At 42.0% G+C, this 20457-nt stretch overlaps 2 protein-coding genes across 3 annotated transcripts in view; both read left to right on the forward strand.

Annotated features, from left to right (window-relative positions):
* FRMD3 (FERM domain containing 3) overlaps window positions 1–13975 on the forward strand; it is a 152874-nt gene extending 138899 nt beyond the window's left edge. Inside the window, exon 14 of the mRNA XM_048080519.2 lies at window positions 10725–13975. Within this exon, the coding sequence (XP_047936476.1) occupies window positions 10725–11320 (596 nt within the window). The 3' untranslated portion in view covers window positions 11321–13975. The remainder of the gene's footprint in view (window positions 1–10724) is intronic.
* Window positions 1631–18720, forward strand: LOC125181852 (E3 ubiquitin-protein ligase Topors-like). 2 transcript variants are annotated; one of them, XM_066988088.1, is made up of 2 exons: window positions 1631–1769; window positions 18036–18720. In XM_066988088.1, the coding sequence occupies exon 2, from the start codon at window positions 18064–18066 to the stop codon at window positions 18700–18702; it is 639 nt and encodes a 212-aa protein (XP_066844189.1). In that variant the 5' UTR covers window positions 1631–1769; window positions 18036–18063; the 3' UTR covers window positions 18703–18720. The 2 variants fall into 2 exon arrangements, with proteins under 2 accessions (XP_066844189.1, XP_047912808.2); XM_048056851.2 differs by lacking the exon at window positions 1631–1769 and adding an exon at window positions 16412–17802.
* The last annotated feature ends 1737 nt before the right edge of the window (window positions 18721–20457 follow it).

A 20457-nucleotide genomic window follows, 5' to 3' on the forward strand; every position in this document is an offset into this window, starting at 1 on the left:
CCTTCCTGTCTGTCTGCTGGAGACAAAAAAAAAAAAAAAAGAGTCCCAGGCAGCCCTGCAGGAGAAAAACAGGCTCCTCTTCTGAAAAATCTTTGCTGAAAAGTGTCTTCCAACCATTACGCAGGATTCACTGCCAGTGCCAGGTCATGTAAAGTCTTTTTTCTGTCTCCAGAAACAGAGCCTATTCCTTGCTTGCTGAGAGAGTAAAGACAAAGAGTTGCTGACTCAGCTACAATATTTCAGCATAAATCGCCCTTAGTTTTGTATACATGATCTTGATGGGAAATGTCTTGAAATCTCAGTCATTTCTTTTTTATAAGAACATGGTTATGTAAAACATAAATGATATACATGTATTTACGCACATGAATGTGTTTCTGTTGGAAGTCATTTACAGCCTTTTCCAGGTGATCCTTGTGTCCTCAGTTAGGCTTTTCCTTGTGTTTGAGCATTTGTCCTGCAGGAGGAAGGACTGAAAATGAGCACTGCTGCATATTCATATTGTGGGCCTGGGAGGCAGAGGAACGGAGCCACCACAAAGACACTTTCCAAAAAGTTTCATTGAAGTAGACATCTTTCATGAGAGAACACACATTTGCAGGACTGTGTTCCCCTTCCTCCCTTATTTCCCATGTATTTGCATGTGTGTCATTGATTTTACGGTGCAGAGAGAACAGGGATGTCAGATAATAGACTTAAGCAGTACAAAAATTAAAGGTAAGTATTTGGGGAAGTGAGAGACTATGTCCCCCATACACCCCTTCTCTCTGTGGCTTCAGTGAACCTGGTAAGAGCTCCTTTCCCACTGGAACAGCATGACACTGTGCACGTGGTTGCATTCCAGCTTCCAGCTGGAGCAAGTTATCAGCAGTCAGCATCTATGTGTCATGCCTTTTTTAGGATCCTGCATATCCCTTCTGCAGAAGAGCAGAGAAATGGCCAGCCTTCTAAAGCAACACTTCTCTCTGGTGAATGTGAAGGCATTCAACAGTTATCCACAACTGAGAACTGGAGCCCATGTGCAGAGAGACATTTTTCCCAAACTTAGGATTTTTCTCTTCTTGTTTATTCACAAGCAGGTTAGCTTTGATGCTAGGCTTGACATGAAAGCATTTTCATCTCATTGGTTTCCCCTCTGACTAAGGCTTTTAAGCATAGCATGGGGTTTTTCCTTTTGTAACTCTACATTTTCCCCAAGTATTTTCCGGGTAGCACTGTGGAAATTGACATCAGTTATCAAATTAAAGCTCTTTAGAAAAATAATGGCTGCAGTGTCATTTTGTTCTGTGAAAAACAGCCCCTAAATGCTGGCCTTTTGTTTCATTGCACTGTGTTTTGATGCCTTGGATATTTTTATGCTTGTGTGTGTGTGATTCAGCTGTTATGCTAGCAACTGCTAACTGAGTTGGATGCTGTGGAAGTTCGTATTGTACGTTATGAGGCATGTGGAAATGTTTAAAAATAACCTCTCGTTCTGTTCCCTGCTGGGATATTTTTGTTGTCCATGTTAGAAGCTTGTCATTTGATTCATTGAGAGGGACTTGAGTTAGTCTTTTAAAACTCAGTGGAAATGCAATAAAAGGTCAGAGACAGTATGGGTAGAGACTTTACAAGACTTTGAGAACACGGATTCATAGCCAAAATGGTGAAATGCCTTGTAAAAATCCAAACCAAGAGAAGCATTCATTTACGGATGGTTAACCACTGTAGCAAGGAAGTGTGTATTCGATTACTGCGGCATGGCTCCAAGATCACAGCCAGAAGGGCTGGTAAATTTAAATTTATTTTATTCATATATATATATATATGTATTTTTTTTTTTGTCTTTTTTCCATAGTTTGTTGTGCTAGTACTAGTCACTTGGAAAGAAACTGTATTGAAAATGACGAAATACTACATTGGGTACAGCAGAGAATAAGGATAAGTTACTGACCAGGAGGGTTGGAGAATGAATGACAAAAAACCTAAATGAGATTTGTTGTAATATATTGCTGAAACAGTAGACTAATTCATTAATTGCTAATGAATGAATGACTGGAATTTTACCCTTGCAGTTTTTTTCAACTTAGGGGGAGAAAAACTTTAAAAAATAGTAATTTCTAACAAACCAAACAGTTCTTAAATTAGCAGGTAGGTTGATAGAATATTTTGAATATTGACTGAATACAGTAGTTGATACAGTTTAGTTTTACTGTGATTGAGTGGCTTGTGTTGCCAGACAATAACTTTGTTGCTGTTATTTTTCTGGTACTGAGTGATAATAATATACTGAATAATAATACTGAAAAGAAAAAGGAGCTTGATTTTTTTTCCTTATACATAAAAGGAATGGAACCCAAGGAACAAAATGTATTCAGTGTTGCTCTGGATAGCAACCACAACTAAGATTTTTATTTGCTTTTATATCACAATAATTCCAAAAACAGGTTGGTCCACCCATCAATCCATATATCTCTGCTTCCTTAACGAAGTGTGGCATTTCAAAATTTGTTTCTCCATGCTTTCTGTGATAGTGTTTACTTTTCATATTTTTGCATATATGGGTAGACAGATTTCAATTACTCACACACTTGTATACGATCATGCCTTGATATTGAATCTTCATTTCAGAAATGGGTATTTACAAAAGAATTAACTGACGATATTCTGGCAAAGACCAGAGTATTGTCATATTTGTAACATTTAAATTCAGAAAGCAGCAAGCATCTCAGGTACGGGAGAACCTGTTTCTTGCAGTGACTTGTCTCTGAGTGGCAACAGCTCCTGGCTGGCTCTGCTTCATAACATTACCACTCAAGGAAAGCTCTAGTAACTGTGGGAATGCACTGAACTCCCTCGTTTCAAAAAGTAGTAGCAAAATGGAAAAAGCATTACTGTTTACGTGTATTTTGCATTCATGCTCCTCAGTTAAATGCTGTCTACTAATACATACATGCAAGCTGTCTTGTATTAGATGCCAGTCTAATAATGGACTTGTGCACTGGGGCTATGATGATTCTTATAAACCTTGATGTTGCGCTACTGTTTACAGGATGTTAGCCTTGTTGGTGTATACGGGTATAAAATCTGTATATCAGTATATAAAGTCAAGGACTGTGGTTAGTTTGTGTAGAAGGGGAAGGCATAACTCCTTGGGACAGCACCGTTCTGCATGCAACCATTTCAGAACAACGCTGACTTGTACCAGAAGTGCTCTTCTAACTCAGTGGAGTTGCTGAAATGTCCCACTTGTCCTTTTCTCAGGTGCTAAGCTTTCACATTGGTGCCAGTTCTTTGCAGCCTCGCTCTCGTTGGCCTTTTGCTAGAGAGCCAGTGGTTGCAGTCTCTTCACCAGCTCCTCCCCTTTCTATAATCTGCTGACAGACAAATCTTCCTCTTTCATTCCTGTTTCCACGATGGACATTTCTCCTTCCCTGCTACTCACCTTAACCTTTTCACTGCTAAATCCTATTTCTGGATGGGGCCAGCAGTGCTGGGGTGAGCTCCTTCCAGGGCAGAGGGTTGCTAGAGACAGTATCCCTCAGAAAACCTGCTGTACTGCGTGCTCTGCATTGCTTTTATTTCTGCACTTTGGGTGTGCATTGCAGGGTGTAGAGAGCAGAGCAGAAGCCTCTGGGGGCCACACAAACTGTGGCGTTAGCTGAACACTGTGACTCAGTGCAGTTGTGGGGCCAGTTATGATGCCTTAGAGTTACGGTGTCTGCACCTGATGTGAGCAGTCGTGACAGAACTTTACTGCCTTCTACAAGTTGCAGCAAGAATAAAACTAAGTGGAACTGCCATCAAGATTGCCAGGTCACTGCCTGAAATGGAGTTACTAAAATTTGTCATTGATTTACTCTCCTTGCAAAGCCAGATTAGGTGTTTTATCTGAGCACAGGATGTGGGTAGGGTATGGCCTCCTACTTCTGAGGGCTGGGCATCGGGCTGTGATGCAGATCTTGCTTTGATGTAGATGCAGGGAAATATTTGAGTGCAATTCTAGATTCTGTTTTCCTTTCCTATGTTTTCTTTGTGATCTCCATGCATTCTGTTCATGTGAAAAAGTCACCCCCTCCTTTACGTCACTGGATGAATAGTACATATGAATTATGCCTGCAATGAAATTAAGTAAGGCTTATGCAATATTTGTAGAGGAAGTGGTGAAAGGCATAGGAAGGAAATGTTCCAATTGCAGCCTGACGGACGTAGTTCTTTACACACTCATATAAAGTATTTCCAGCAGACAGTCCATTTGCTCTCCTTTTTCTGGACTGTATCTGTTTTTTCACTTCTCTGTTTAAAAGAAGGAAATCTTTATACTTGTTCCTTCTCCCTGTAAAAGTCCTAGTCCTTTTACAGATACGTAATTGCGTTCGCATGTCTGGTAAGTAAAGCTGTGTGCAGTATATCCAGCCACAAGACAAGGGACAAATTGAATTTTTTTTAATAAGAGTACACATTGTTCTGGAATGCTGTATTCCCAGCAACTGCAGCTTCTTAAGAACAGGGAAGCTAGGGCTGCCCTTCAGCCTGTGAATCCTCAGCTGCTGTTTTTGGCTCCTTTAGAGACGCTAGCTGCTGGCAACATTTATGTCAGACCTCTTACATATTCGTGTTCACAGCATATGACCACTGTAAATTTGTGTTTTATTCAGCTGTTCATGTTCCTATCTGCAGTAGCAAGTTAGAGGTTTGGAGGAATCCCAGTATTTGGTGAAAGGGAAGTACTGAGTTTTGGCTCATATAATGAGATCTCTCTGGCTCTGTAAAATTTGTCCAGTTGCCAGAAAAGTATAGCAAGTCTTTCCTGTAGATATGTAAGAAGTAACATTGGGCTTATTTATCATACAGAATCACACAATGATTTGGGTGGGAAGGGACCTTAAATCTAATTCCAACTCCCTGCCATGGGCAGGCACACCTCCCAGGTTGCCCAAAGCCCCATCCAGCCTGGCCTTGAACACCTCCAGGGATGGGGCATCCACAGCTTCTCTGGCCAACCTGTTCCAGTGCCTCACTACCCTCTGAGTAAAGAATTTCCTCCTTATATCTAATCTACACCTGCCCTCTTTTAGTTTAAAGCCATTCTCCATAGTCCTATCACTCCACTCCCTGACAAAGAGTCCCTCCCCAGATTTTCTGCTGGCCCTCTTTAAATACTGGAAGATCTTTATAATGTCTCCCTGGAGCGCTCTCCAGGCTGAACAACCACAGCCCTATCAGCCTGTCTTTGTAGGAGAGGCACTTCAGCTTTCTGATCATCCTCACGGCCATCCTCTGGACTCATTCTAATACATCCATGTCCTTCTTATGTTGGGGGCCCCAGAGCTGAATGCAGTGCTCCAGGTGGGTTCTCATGAGAGCAGAACAGAGGGGGCAGAATTACTTCCCTTAGCCTGCTGGCCATGCTTCTTTTGGTGATTTACCTAATATGTCAGTAATAGGTATTAAATCTTTGAGCTATGGACTGTAAATTGCAGGTAAAATTAAAAAATGAAGAAAGGAAAGAAGTGATCTCAAATATAATTTAATACTCAAGTCAGATTCCTTTAAATCTGAATGTTATATAAATATTAACTGTTATTAAAGAAACAGTAAACTTTTCAAAATTCATCTCCAAATTGTCGCCTTACAAGATCAACAGCAAAGTAATTGTTATGTGTGAATAAGACCAAAGCATTTGTAGCAGACTTGTATAGTTAGTTAAAGGATATTGGCTTCAGGCTTACTTTATGTTTTATGTTCTCTCTTTACATTGGGAGATTGAGGAATTTTTGTTTTAAACCTGGATTCGTTACTTTGGATAACAGCTTGTCATAAAGGATATACTAAAAGCAAATTATCTGAAAACCTTTTTCCTTCCTTAAACTTGTGTCAGTGGAATATTTCTTGTTGTCTAGAACAATTTTGAATTTTGGTGCTTTATTGTGATATTCTCATGCCTGCACAAGACATCTCAGCATTGAAAGCGATAATATGCCATTGCACTTGTGTCATTTGAAATCATCAAAGTCTGAGTGGCCCAACATATACGTGTACTGTAACATGACTGGAACTTTGCTGTGGGCTTACTTTCACCCTGATTAATAGCTAATTGTTTCCTCAGGCCTTGACTTGAGAAATGTTGCAGTGTCATAACAAACATGAAAGAATAACAGCTTTATATATATTTTAAAATATCAAATGAGTTTACAACAGCATCAGCTAATGCTCACTCTAAATTTTCATATATTTATATTAAAACATTTATTTACACTTTTATCAAGCTGATATATAATGTTGTTGTTTTGATTTAATGTGGTTTAACAACAGGTAAAATAGTTGAAAATACATTTTTTTTTTCTCTTGCTTTGAGTCTATGGATTAGGATGTGATTTATTTATTTATTTTTTTAGCACTGTATTAGGGAAAGAGTATGGGTAGGAATGATGGGCAGTAGTAATTGTTTTAGTTTCGTGTGTGCCTTCCTCTGATTGTGTCGCTTATATGTTAAGTTATCAGCTCAAGCTAAATAATGGACTACAAAGTTGATATACACTTTGGAATTGTGCCACATTGCAATTTTAATACAGTCCCCTCAGAAAACACTGGTCTGAAAAGGTTACTCTGCTGCCTTCTATCTACAGGTTGATCACAGTGAAAGAACATTTGCCAGCTATAGGAGAAAAAAGCAATGTTCATAGAAGTTAATATGATCTTTCTTGTTTATGTTCACTATGCATGTTATTCACGCTGGAATTTACTCTGGGGAAGGAGAGAAGGCTCAGAACCATAAACTGGGGTGACCTTTCTTTGGAGTAGGTGCAGCTGTCCTCTGTATGATGAGAAACATGATAAACAGATATAATATTGACCTTGCATCTAAGCAGGTATGGAGAGCCTTACAGCCAGGATTCTCGAATTTGGGAGGTTAAAATTAGGTCTTTTAATCTATACTGAGGTGTCTCAATTTACCTTTTACTCCTATTAAGAGAAAGTGAAAAGCACCTTGGAAAAGAAAATTGTTGTACTTCTGTATCTAAATATATATGTAGATGCTTAGTGTTGGGCTACAGTGTTTAAAAAATTTGGCTTTCATATTCAATGCATGCACTCTGAAATAGATCCAGAGTGTGGTTTGATGATCCAGTGGTACGTGCTGTTACAATATGCTTAGAAGAAAGATCATCCCAAATCTTTTCTTACCTCTTGATGGTCATATATTGTTGGGTTTAGTGTCAGTCAGTTTGTATGCTCTCAATGGCTGTAGCAAGTATATTTGTTAATGCAAAGACTCCAGCACAATGCTTGCTTCATTTCGAAAAGTGATGAATTTCTGAAGTGGCTATCATAGGAGAGGACAGAATAGTTGAGGCCAGAAACTAATAGCTAGACAGTCAAATTAGGCTAACGAGGAGACATCTGCATTTTCTTTATTGAGGGCGAGGCTTCATTTCAGCTGTGCATGGTCTGCAGCTGGTCTTGCATGGTCTTGCAGCTGGTGAAAGGAGCACTCCTCCTCTCTCTCCATTACTGTTAACATGCTGTGCTCCTGGGAACACCTGACAAGCCAATTCAGGAATAAAAACCATCAGAGAATTAACCTAGGAAAAAACAAAAATAGCTGTTTTCTTAGGTTAGCTTTACATATGGGCTCACTCAGGGATCAAACAAAAGGGAGCAGAAATGGTCTTTTTGGTTGCAGCTAACCTTTAGCCAGGTTGTGAAACCTCACCTGGAGGCATGGCCAGCTTATCTCCTAGAGAGTAGGAAAAGATAATAAATTACAGGGGCAGAGATCTGCCTGGGCCATTTTGAAGAGTTAAAAGGGAAAATGAATGTAACATCTATCATGCTCTGCTGAAGGGGTGTTGCTTCCCAAGGATTGTGCTGTATAATGAAGAGGTTTTCTCTGATGAATATAACATGAGGCACAAAGCTTTGCATTAAGAAGGGGATCCAGAAAGCTGTCCTTTCAGGTAAGGAGCAAGCCGGCTTGTTCAAGGAGTGCTTTAATGTAAGTAGGTTTTAAGTGTAGTTTTACTGTCACTGCTTATGTATTTTTCAACATATTTGTAATATATATTTTATATGTTGCATTTATTGGCATTTCACCCCACCTAATATTGAGTTCAGTATAATTTTAAAGTTAAAAGATATTAACATGACATCACTCACCCAGTTTTTGGCAAGTCTATAAGCTGTGGTAACTACACACCTTACTTATCTATTTGATAGGCTGGAGAATGTGTTAATGGACCTGCGCAGGTTACATGGAAGATTTTGGGGCAACTCTCAGGCACTCTGATATACAGCATCATGCTGTGGCAGATATTTTCATGAGTATACATTTTAACAAGCTTTAAAATTCCCAGTGCCGCAACTCCATCTCGCAATGTATTGATCTGTTTATTTAATTTAATCTACAAAGTTTGATGTGTTAGCTTTGTATTGACAGGTTTTCTGCAATTATTTTTTTCCAATGAGTGGGACAGAACATGAATAAAAAAAGAAAGCTGCAAACCCTGAGTATTTAGGGCTCTAGTGGAAGTGTGATTGTGCGCCTATGTCTGGCCCAGAACAGGTCTATGTTTGTGTGACCTGGTAGTGCACATATCTAGCATCATTTGTTATAAAACTGAGATTGTCATGGATATGTCCTGTCTTGAGAGTATGGTAGCTGTTAAAAAAATAAATTTAAGACCTTGTCATTCAAGAAATGCAAAATGTGTTAACAGTGAGAAAGTCTAGGCTATAGCGAATATCACCTACTCTACTGAAATACAGTTATGGCTTGCTCTCAGTTTAATGATCAAGAGACCAGTGACATATGAATATTCTTGTGATATCTAGTCAAATAGAGGGCAAGTAGGTTTCAGAAACAAAGCTCATCATTTCAATATAGTGCATCTAAAATTCTTAGGACTAATAATGTTTTTTTTTTTTTAATTTAAAAAAAATCTCTGACATTTTCAAGAAAAATCTGAAAAGGCTTCTGCTTTCAAAGTGGGATTCTCAGCAGCATTTTAGTCAATTATAGTTGAGTTACTATTTATAATTCTAGCTTAGAATTGTGATCCCAAATGCATGTAAGCTTTATATCTTCTTATACTGTAGATGTCTTTATGACCAGGATTTTTGCTTTGATTTTTGTTCTGTATCATTTTTACAGAGTAGTGCTGCATTCCTTTATTATAGCATGGTTCAGGTCATGCTTCTTTTACTTCATCTCAAAGTTATCATCATGTTTTATTTTTTTTATACTTTTTTCCAGTGTTTGTTGCTCTTAAATAGAAAACTATAATAGAGCTTGCAGAGACTTTCTTACTTCACACTGAAAATCATGATGCGTCTATTGTAATTAACAGTGGGAGATGTATTACTTTTCTTAGTACTTGTTTTTCTGTAGTAATACATAGTGTTTTATACCACATTATTTTAAAGTCTCAGAACCTTAATTTTTACTGCATTAAAACTGGAATTAATCCTTAGTGACGTCAGTACTCCATCTTCTGCAGACCTCTGTTGCTAAAATCAAAGCACTGGGCTAATTTGAATTATAAATGCTAGGTTGCTGTGATTTTCCTGGGTTACTTGTTGGATAAGTCATATAATCTTGTTGTGTTGGTTTTACCTGATATATCCTTATCTCTGTGTTGCATCTGGATAAGTAATTTATAAAGAATGGAGAGATGGAAATCACAAAATGAGATGTACTAAGTGCTATTATATATTGCTGGTGCGCATAGCGCTGTGTATGGTCTGTTCCTTTTGCACACAGATGGCATCTGATGATGTTAATGAGTGTCAGACATGGTATAAATTTTAAAGTGTTCTCCCATCACTTTGTTCCATCCCTGGGCCTACTTTCCCCCCCTACAACTGACTCCCCTCCAGTTGACAACTAAGAAGAATCACTGCCTTGTTCACGTAGCTGCAGAACAGCTAGACACCTTTGCAGATCTACTGCTGCTAGTGCTAGTCTGGAAAAGGGGTATTAAGTCCTGAGAGGACGCAGTTTGAGCAGAGAGTTGGCTAATAAGAAATAATCATACAAGTAGGGCTAAGAAAGACTTCTTTGTGAGGGGGGGAGAGAAATTTGAAGGAGAGAGAGAAAAGGGACTGAGTATGAGGATTGGAAAGATGAGTGGAAGAAAAATGAGATATGAGGGGTAGCTCATTAAAGAGGTGAGGCATTTTCACTCGGTTTCAATCATATCAAAGCGTCATATGGTGTGCCAGCCCCCCTCTCCTTTTATCCTGCCTACTTCTAATATGAATTTATCATGACAATCTATTGTCTCTTTTTAATGTCATTCTCTATTGAAAAGTCCCAATCTCAGCCGTTATCACTTTATTTCTTTGAGACGAGTGAAGAGAAAGTTGTGCTTTATTATTATTGTGAAAACAAATAGCACCAATGCACATCTGCAGTAGGTATTCATTTATATCAGAAACCTGACTGTCCATGGAAGATGAACTGTTCTGTTTTCTGTTTGCGTTACACTGTTATTGGTGGTAGCTGCATCAGACAACTTTAGTCAGGTCTGGTGTACTGCAGTGTTGTAAAAGATGTTGTCCTCTGGCAGAGATGAAATTTTGAAAAGGTGTTTCCAGTGTTTGTTAATTGTGTGTGGTCAGGTTTCAATATGCAAAATGATTGCAGAATCTTCTTTCCAATCTACATTAAATGCGATTGGAAGGCTGAGTTTTGCCACCAGGGAAACAGAAATTTAGGATCACTGTTTTCATCCCTTTTTCAGGTATCCAACTGCCAAAGGAAGATGATGTTTCAGTCCCTGCGATTTCCAGCTCCCCAGTTAAAGACACTGGGGAGAATGTTGATCTTGCTATTGATCATGAAGAGAAAATGAAAGAGGAACCTTTAACCATCTCAGAACTGGTATACAATCCCAGTGCCAGCTTGCTGCCCACACCAGTTGATGATGAGATTGACATGCTTTTTGATACCTGTCCAAGAGCAGAGAATGAGAAAGATGATACAGATTCATTTGAGGAACTGGATGCAGATGAAAATGCCTTTATGATTGCAGAAGAAGAAGAACTGAAAGAAGCTCGAAGAGCGCTTAGGTGGAGCTATGATTTTCTAATGGGCAACATAGAGGTGAATGCCTTTGTGAAGAGTTTCTCCAGACTTCTGCTTGTAGGCCTTGGACTGTTACTGTTTGTGTTCCCTCTTCTCCTTGTTCTCCTGGAGTCGGACCTTCAGATCTCTTTTCTCCATGAAATCCGTCAGACGCCAGAGTTTCAGCAGTTTCATATTGAGTATTACTGCCCGCTTAGGCAGTGGGTAGCTTGCAAAATAAACTTAATTCGTGACATGCTGGGCAGCTTTTAAATTTTAAAGAAATATGACACAACTAAGGGCTATATTCAAAATTTCAGTTAGTGCAGCTTTTCATTATGCCCCTGGGGCCATCAGTCTGTCTTCATATTTAGTTCATTACAGACTCCTCAGGCTCTTATGTTTCCTTTACACACTTAAATTGCTCCTTTAGTTTCAGGCTTATACTGTCACCTTTCAGTAACCAAAAAGAAGCTTTATTTTAATTGCATTTCAGATTTTCTGCTCATCTGTTGCATCATACAAGATGGGATAACAATAAAGTTCATCGTCTTTAACCTTAGAATCCATGACACTAATGAAACTGAAAGAAAACCTTTTTTGAATATACTCCTTAGTGCAGCAATCTCTTCTAACCAATGCCTATACAAGCAATGTTTATGCTGGGTTTTTGTTTTTGGTTTGTTTTTCTGTTTGTTTGTTTTTTACATTTTTATGTGTTTAAAATATTTTGGTAAATTTTTAGCAAAAGATAACTTCTGATGTTATTTAATTGTACAGATTGGTAAGAATAGTGCAGAAGGGCACGTAAGATACTTTTAGTGTTTTAGCAATTATTTGTTTTTAACCTACTGGCTGGAGAATGAATGAATTCAATATAGCTCTATAAGAGAGAGAGTGGTTTGGGAAGTACATAGAAAGTTCACTCAAGTTCAGTAGGGTCTACCTGGGGGAGGTGAAATGACACCGAGTACTCAGAAGAATTTCTGAAAGGCATAGTTGTAAAGCTTAGGGAAGTGAGCAGAACTGAAAGTAATGATCCTTCCTCTTATGTTAGTTTGTCTTACACTTTATCAGTGCTATAGAAAGTCTTTATAAGATAGTCCAAGCATGTTTTGGAAGAGAGTGAGTCTTCAGTCTAAATGTAGATTATTGTACATAATATGGAAGAAGATAATAGTAAGTAGGGGGAAAAAAAAGAAAAAAAAAGCTAAAACCCTACCTAAATCAGTAGGTGAGTGAGTGACCTACTTTTAAAAATGTTAGAGAAGAAAAATGTATTCCTTTTTAAAGCAAAACTTTAGACTGTACAGTTGACATGAAAACGTTCTGACTCACAGTTAAAGGATTAAACACTTTAGCAGATGCATCTTCATCCTTGATGCCCTATATTACTAATCTCCAAGACAACACACTTTCTGTGCGTGCTGATATGCTTCCTTTTACATATAGCAGCATACTTACCCTCTTGCCCTATTAGTATGAGCCCAGTTACAGGACCTAATGCTGTTTCATGTAACATGGTTTTGTATATCTAGTTATTCCAGTATTGCATAGAGAATATACTAAAAAAAAAAAAAAAAACTTGTCAATAGCTGAGAGCATTAGAAGGCCCTCAGATGCACCACAGAGCTTCTATCTAAAAAGAGAGGTTTTATTTTTTATTTTTTTTTTTGGTCCCCTGATCTTAGTGCAGATGTATCTTGTATTTAAACTAGGGAACTCTGATTTCAGCCTCAGAGTTGTTCTCCTGCTTAGAGAATTATGAACTGGAGGCATATATGAGGCTGTTTTATTAGAAGTACGTTTAACGTATTGTAACCACATCTCTTAATTCCTACTGAGTAAACTCCTTTACTTCTGGTATCAGAGAATTGGTTTTGCTTGTGTTTTTCTCATGTAAGCCTTTGCAAATATCTAGTTTGACGATTTCCTTACAGGATTTCTCCTTCCCTTTCGAATCTTCTCCAGTTTTTAAAGGATGAAACAGTTACAGGGCTTAAAAATTCCTTTTCTCAGTTGAAAACTCTTCAATTGCTATTCATTTCCCAAGCAACAAAGCCTAAATTGAACAATTGTCTTTCTCTTCACTTTTGTTTTTTCTTGACATTCTGTTCCACAGAAGAATCGTTATTGATTAGATACTTGATGAGGATTTTATGTTGTGCTACTTGCTGTTAAATGATTCTTTCCAAATATCATTCAGCTTAATAGAAATGGAGAGTAAACTAAAGCAGACATTGGGCCTTAACAGGAAGTTATTCACTGATACTGTTTTTAAGCAAAGGTGTCAGAAAAGGTGTGAGTGATGAAGGCTGTGAGAGCTGGTGTCCTGCTGGACTACAGAGACAAGATTCCGTGCAGGCTCCTATTAAGTCTGGAAATTATATTAAAAAAAAGTTTAAAAAAAAAAGTTAGATCCTGTGCTCTAAAATATAATCTTGTCCCTGTAAATTATAGCACACCAGAAGTAGGAATATTGTTTTGCTTGATTTAACTCTATTGGAAAATGGTTGAGTTGCATGAGAAAATAATCTCAGAGAATGTGCAGTGTAGTGAGGTCTTATGTAGGGTTAAATGCAAGAATATGTGTGCACATGTCCTTGCCTTTACTACCTATATGCATACACTCAGGCCTGGCCTTTTAAAATTCTTCCCTTTCTTCCTAATCTTCCTAGTATTCTCTTGCATATCAAAGTAATTTAACTGAAAGTCATGATAGTCCTCTAACATAAAGGCCAGGACCACCTAATGCACACAGAAGCATATGGTTGGGCATATTCAGACAGTCTAGCATCTTGTTGGTGAGAATTACAGAGCTGGATTATGGAGCATCTATAGGTACAGTATTGTGTATTTCTGTCTGTGCTTGGATTATATTGTAAAATGTTATGTACTTGAAATCTATTTTGTGGTTTGTCTAACATTTATAAACACAACTCTGGGAAGAATTAAATATGGTTTTATTTCAATGGAGACTGGGGGGATAATATATCTGTAACTCGAGCCTTATCTTTGTACAGTGAATTTCACATTTCTATGTCAACATCCTGATTGTTTTGTATGTTGATATGATGGCAGGAATCCCTAATAAAAATACACTGGAGAAAAGCTTTCTGCAGTTACGACAGTTCTTATGATGAAAGATTTTTTTTCACCAGAACACTTTTTGTTGCAAATTAGTTGGTGCAAGGAATGGTAGATTTCTTAGCTCTCTTACAAATTCCTTTCCTACATACATTTTTTCCCATTCACTAGCTAGAGAGACACTAAGAAAGCGGTGGCCTTAAAGATGTTAATAACATGGCTTCAGATGTGTAGTGCCAAGGGCCTAATGGTTTGCCCAGTTACCATGTAAGAAGTAGTTGCCGTTTTGAGTTTGCCCCTAAATAAAATTACTATGCTCAGAGTACAAATTGAGCAGTCTTGTTTTAAAGACAGGCCCTGGCTATAGACATATGGCTGAAACTTTTTGGTGGGCAGATCTAACTAGAGTGTCAAGCAAACAAAGCTGTGCAGCTTTTGGATGGAGCATGCTTACATTAAGCTGGTTTGGAACTCAGACAGTGAAAAAGCATCTGGTAAAAAAAACATATGCTCTGCAAAGAGCCAATTCCTAAGAGACTTCAGTAACAGGAACAGTATTTGGAGGAGCTAAATCAGAACCTGAGGCAACTTGAGCACATAAAACGTTTAGATGCAGGCATGTCTGTGCTCTATCTAAAAGACAAAAATTTAAGTGGAATCTCAGGCAATTTGAAATGTAATTTTCAAGGACTACAGACACATCTCCATTTATTCAGTTAGAAAGATGTATGTTATAAAGCTACCTTCAAGAGAGGTTGCTTTCCTGTTTTAACATATGAAATATACAGCATATCTGCCTTGACACTATTTGAATTCTAAAGTACTCAGCATAATTTATGAAAATAGTATGTGTAGTTTGGGTAGAAATTCAGCAGTTGTCATAAATTCTTTCCAAATGATGAGAAATAATTTTAGACTTTCCATTAAATTACAAGCCACTGAAATGTCATGCCAAATGCATGTTGGTAGAAATCTAGCTACATTTATTGGAGCTAATGGTTACTATAGATAACCCTTAGCATTTGATAATATATGTTATATGTTGATTTGCTGTATGTTTTCTTACAGCTGTTTTATATTATAAAGGGTCTCTGAGAAACCTCGTGAACACCTCTACCATTATAGCAGTTAAATGCTGTGATTGTCTGATCTTATGTCTTTAATTATGCCCCTCTATGAAGGTGAGTCCTTCATCAGCCTCCTCATCAGAAATTTGTAGGAGCTGCTCATTTTGAAGCTGATTTGCTTCTAGTTGCTTTCTTATAAGGCAGATTATTGCTGTTCATCTCAGCCAGATGAACCCACTGCAACAGCTCCACTTTACACTATTACAAAGGATATTACAAAGGATCACTGTGGTGGCTTAATACTGATGGGCAGCTAAGTTCCATGATGCCATTACCTCGCTCCCCTTCAACGGAACAGGGGGAGAAAATACGATGGAAAAAAAAAAAAGCCCATGGGTTTAGGTAAGTTCAGGGAGTTTATTGGAGCTCACCAATTACCATCACCAGCAAAACAGACTCAGAATAGGGAGATTAATGTAATTTATTGCCTATTGCTAGCAGACTAGATCAGTGAGAAATTAAAAGCACCTTCCCCCCATCCACCCTCGTTACATTTCCCCCCCCTGGGCGAGGCAGGGGAACGGGGAATGGAGGCTGCGGTCAGCCTACAGCGCTTCGTCTCCACTGCTCCTTCACGGTCCCTCTCTGCCCCTGCTCCCCGTGGGGTCCCTCCCACGGGATGCCGTCCTTCCCGAACTGAGCCTGCGGGGGCTGCCCACAGGCAGCAGCTCTTCAAGCACTGCTTCCACACGGCTCCGTACCACGGGGTCCATTCCCCAGGAGCAAACTGCTCCAGCACAGGTCCCCCACGGGTGGGCGGCAGCTCCCCCCAGACCCCCTGCTCCTGCGTGGGCTCCTCTCCACGGGCTGCAGCTCCGGCCCGGGGCCTGCTCCTGCGGGGGCTCTCCATGGGCCGCAGCCTCCTCCAGGCCACCTCCACCTGCTCCACCGGGGGCTCCTCCACGGGCTGCAGCGTGGAGATCTGCTCCGTGTGGGACCCATGGGCTGCAGGGGGACAGCCTGCTCCACCAGGCCGCAGGGGAACTTCTGACCTTGGTGTCTGCTTGGCTGTTTTTCTCGCATTTTCTCACTCCTCTCTCCCAGTTGTTCTTGGGCAGCACTTTCTCCCTTTCTCACAATGACGCATCCAGCGCCGTTCACTGGCTTGGCTCTGGCCAGCAGCGGGTCCTTTTTGGAGCTGGCTGGAACTGGCTCCGATCTGATGTGGCAGCTGCTGGGCTCTGCTCATGGCGTACACCCCTGCAGCCCCCTAGAAACCTTGCCACATAAACCCAACGTAAGAGCTCACAAACTTTGCCAGACATACAATGATTTCTTCATATTTGACTGGTTAAAAAAAAAAAAAAAGTAAGGCGCATGTCAAATATCATCATGCAGAATCGTAGTATTTCTTTCCCACTAAAAATGTGCAGCAAAATAAATTATTTTCTTCAAATATAGTCATAATGTTTCAGCAAGTTTAAATTTGTTAGTATTCCAGGTTGGCTGACAACTCCAGAATGCTCCCAACTCTAGAAGAGATCAATTTTGACATCCTATGAAAATGTGGCCCATAAAGGTGGTGTCAGAGTATACTTAGAGCTATCTTGCTGGATGTGTGTGGTGGGTGAATGCTTCGTTTCATTCTGTGACGCAGTTTAGATTCTCTAAATTTTCACCTATCCAAACTGCAAGTTGAATTGTTGTCTTTTCCGACTAATAGAATCTGTTACGTACTGTTGAACCTACTAATGTGTTCCTATGCAGAACAGTGGTTGATTAAGCTTTTGTTGAAAAAAAAGCAACTCAAAAGTAGTAACCAAAATTATTGTTTGCTTTTATTTTGCTGAAAGGAGTTAGACAACAATCTCTCTTGAATTGGAGAGAATTTTATTTTTTTTAAATAAGATTGTATTTCAGAATTCTTCATCCTTCCTTTCTTCACATAAACTTACTGACATCAATTTCAAAAATATTGTTCTCGTAACTATTTGACGATTTCCCATTGTGTGGGTTATCTTTTTGTTGTTGTTGTTGTTTGTTTTAAGGAGCTTTGAATTTACACAGCTGATGCAGTTCTCACATTCCTTTCAGGCTTATTGTCATCATACCTCTCTCTGTTCAATATTACCAACACCGTCCCACTTATCACAATCCCATTTGAATCAAAGGCAACTTGCTTCTTGTTGGTGGAAGCTTTCAAGCTTCCCCCTTGGGAACACGGGTCTTCCTCGCTGGGCAGCCCCAGAGACCCCTGTGATGTCGCCAAGCAGCGACTGTGACTGCCCGTGACCTCAGTGCTTTTCAGCAGCTGTAGGCTCTGTCCCCGTGCCTTTTGTCCAGGAGCTCCTGCGGGTGCACACGCGAGGCGTGACAGCTCCTGCAGGACCGTGGCTTGTGCTTCGAGCTGTGGCTTTTGGAGAGCAGCGGCTCTGGGCGCAGAGCAAAGGCAGCCTCTTGCAGCGCTCCTCTCCACGCTGACAGCTGCAGGGTGCTGCGTGTGGGTCCCACACGGCGGCTGTCCCAGGAGGGGGCCAAGGTCTTTGGCAGCGCTGAAGATTCCTGGAGAGTTTCTCCACCGTCCCTGAGCGCCTTCGTCAGGTACCTCAGTTCACCCCAGTCATACAGGGCCTCAGGGAGAGAGCACGTGGAGATCAGGGGTCGTGGACACCCCGGCTCTTCCCCAGAGCCCCAGAGCTGACGGGGGAAGGCAAGGCTGGAGGCTGGCTGTCCCACAGGACTGCTGCTGCTTCTCAAGCCACAGGGAGCCCCTTTGGGAGGCCCTTTCCTACCCTCTCCCTCAGCTGAGGCTCCCTTTCTTTTTCCCCTCCTAGCACCAGACAAGGTCGACACGTGGCAAAGATGTCGGGGCAGGACATGGCAGCGGGTGCCCAGAAAGCTATGGAGGAGTGCGCCTTAGACGTGACTGCCGGCGCCAGCCAGCAGCAGCAGGCCAGGCCGTTGGAGGCAGCAGAAGACCTCCTGTGTCCCATCTGTATGAATGACATCGAGAAAGCAGCCTACGTGGCCTTCTGCTTGCACCGCTTCTGCTTGGAGTGCATCCAGCAGTGGGCCGAGAGGAAAGCCACGTGCCCCATCTGCAGGCGGCCCTTCCACCGGCTCCTGCACTCGGTGCGAGCGGACGATGACTTCCAGGAATACGTCGTCGTCTCTTCCACCCGTCGCCGCAGGGACGTGGCCAGAGAGAGGGACCGGAGCAGGTCCCCGCACCGGCAGTCCAGCCCACACAACTCGGCCGCTGACCACAGCCCTTCAGCACCCGGAAGGAGGCCTGTGGGACGTGACCCAGCATCCGGAGAAGATGCCATTCGGGGGCCCTCCAACACCACCTCCCAGCAGGCTCCCACATCCGGCACTTCTGGGGAGCCAACCCGGCTGAGTACAGGGCAGCACCCGGCCGGCCCTACGGCCGCACCTCGCGCCAGCTTCAGAACAGTGCTGCGGCGAGCTCTGCGGCTTGACTTCTGTTACCTCCAATAAACATCTGGGTGACATTCAGGGGGGTGTTTTTTAAACTAACAGAACAACCCACACTAGGGAATGGTTTCCGCCACTGACTCAGCAGGGGAGGAAATTTCCGGGTCTGAGTGCTGACTTGGTGTAGCATAAATGCCACAACAGAGCACGTCTCCATGCTGCTCTCCCAGACTCCTCCTTCCCAGCACCGGCCCAGTGGTGCACAAGCCCTCTGACCCCACACGTTGGTGGCAGGTCCTCAAGACCTGCACAGAGCTCAGCTGCCATAAACACGGCCATGCTGACAGCCCCATCCCTGGGGATGGCTCTTCTCTTTAGGGGAATCACTGTCTGTTTTGGAAAAGCCATTGCAGGGGAGTGAGGCCCTTTGTTGACCTACACGCCTCTGCTCGGTCTCTGTGGGCAGAGGAAAGCTCTGGACCCCCAGCCTTCTGGGAGTCCTGCAGCAATCCAGCAGCAGACTGCCCTTCAAGCAAAACACAGTTTTTCCACAAGTGGAAGCAGCAGGTGAATCTGTGGGTTGCTCCTGCACAGCCTGCTCCAGGTGACCCTGCTTGAGTAGTAAGGAGGTGGCTCTTCTGCCCACCCTCAGTGGAAAGGTGCCAGCGTAAGGGCCCAGAGCGGCCCCTGTGGCTGAGCTATGACCTCCACGTTGACAAGGCGGAACCAGGCTCTTCACAGCAGTGCACTGCGATCTGAAAAGTGTGTGCCCACCTACACTGAAAGAAGCCAAGTTCACACTGGAGAGAAAGGGAAACCTTTCTGTTCGTGGGGAATCTCCAGAAGGGAGCAGGTTGCCCTGAGAGGTTGCGCCACCTGCATCCTTTCAGCTTCTCAAGACCTGGCTGCAGGAATCGCCAGGGACATGTGGTCTGACGTCCTTGCTGGGGCTGCTTTCAGCAGCAGGCTTTCCTGGGGACCTCCAGGGCTCCTTTCCAACCTCAGCTTTCCAAAATGTTCATTCCCATATGTTATAGCCTCTATTACTCTGGAGGATTTTGTGTCTTCAAAGACTTTGTGGGTTCTCCTCACAGTGTCTGAAGGCCTTAACTCTCAAGGAGTTCTTCTCTCAGTCTGTGCTCATGTCCGGGATTGCCCCAGCCCAGGGGCAGCACCCTGCACTTGGACTTGTTGAACCTCATTAGGTTCATGAGGGCCCACTTCTCCAGCCTGTCCGGGTCCCTTTGAAAGACATCCCTTCCTTCTTTGGTATCAACTGCACCACTCAGCTCGGTGTCATCTGCACACCTGCTGAGGGTGCTCTCAATCCCATCGTCTACATCTTTGATGAAGATACCGAAAAGCACCGGTCCCAAGACAGACCCCTGAGGTACACCGCTCGTCACCGGTCTCCACCTGGGCATAGGGCCATTGACCACCATAAAAGGCCGCCATATTGGTCAGGCATGATTTGCCCCTGTTGAGGCCATGCTGGGTGTTCTGGATCACCTCCTTGATAGGACAAGGTTAGATAGATTAGCGGGCAGTGAGCTGGTAAGGGTTGTGCAAAATAACAATTTTCCCCAGGGGACAGTACTGCTCAACATGTCATTAATGACCCGGACCATGTGCATCCTCAGCACATTGGCAGATGATACAAAAATGGGAGGAGTGGCTGGCAGACCAGAAGGCCATGCTCTCGTCCAGAGAAACCTTGACAGGCTGGAGCAACAGGCTAACAAGAGATTTATGGTGGTCAATGGCCCTATGCCCAGGTGGAGACCAGTGACGAGCGGTGTACCTCAGGGGTCTGTCTTG

The sequence above is a fragment of the Anser cygnoides genome, chromosome Z (assembly GCF_040182565.1).
Source record: "Anser cygnoides isolate HZ-2024a breed goose chromosome Z, Taihu_goose_T2T_genome, whole genome shotgun sequence".
NCBI lineage: Eukaryota > Metazoa > Chordata > Aves > Anseriformes > Anatidae > Anser > Anser cygnoides.

Coding starts and splice junctions, on each gene's coding strand:
- LOC125181852 (XM_066988088.1), top strand. CDS start 18,064: ATGTCGGGGCAGGACATGGCAGCGGGTGCCCAGAAAGCTATGGAGGAG.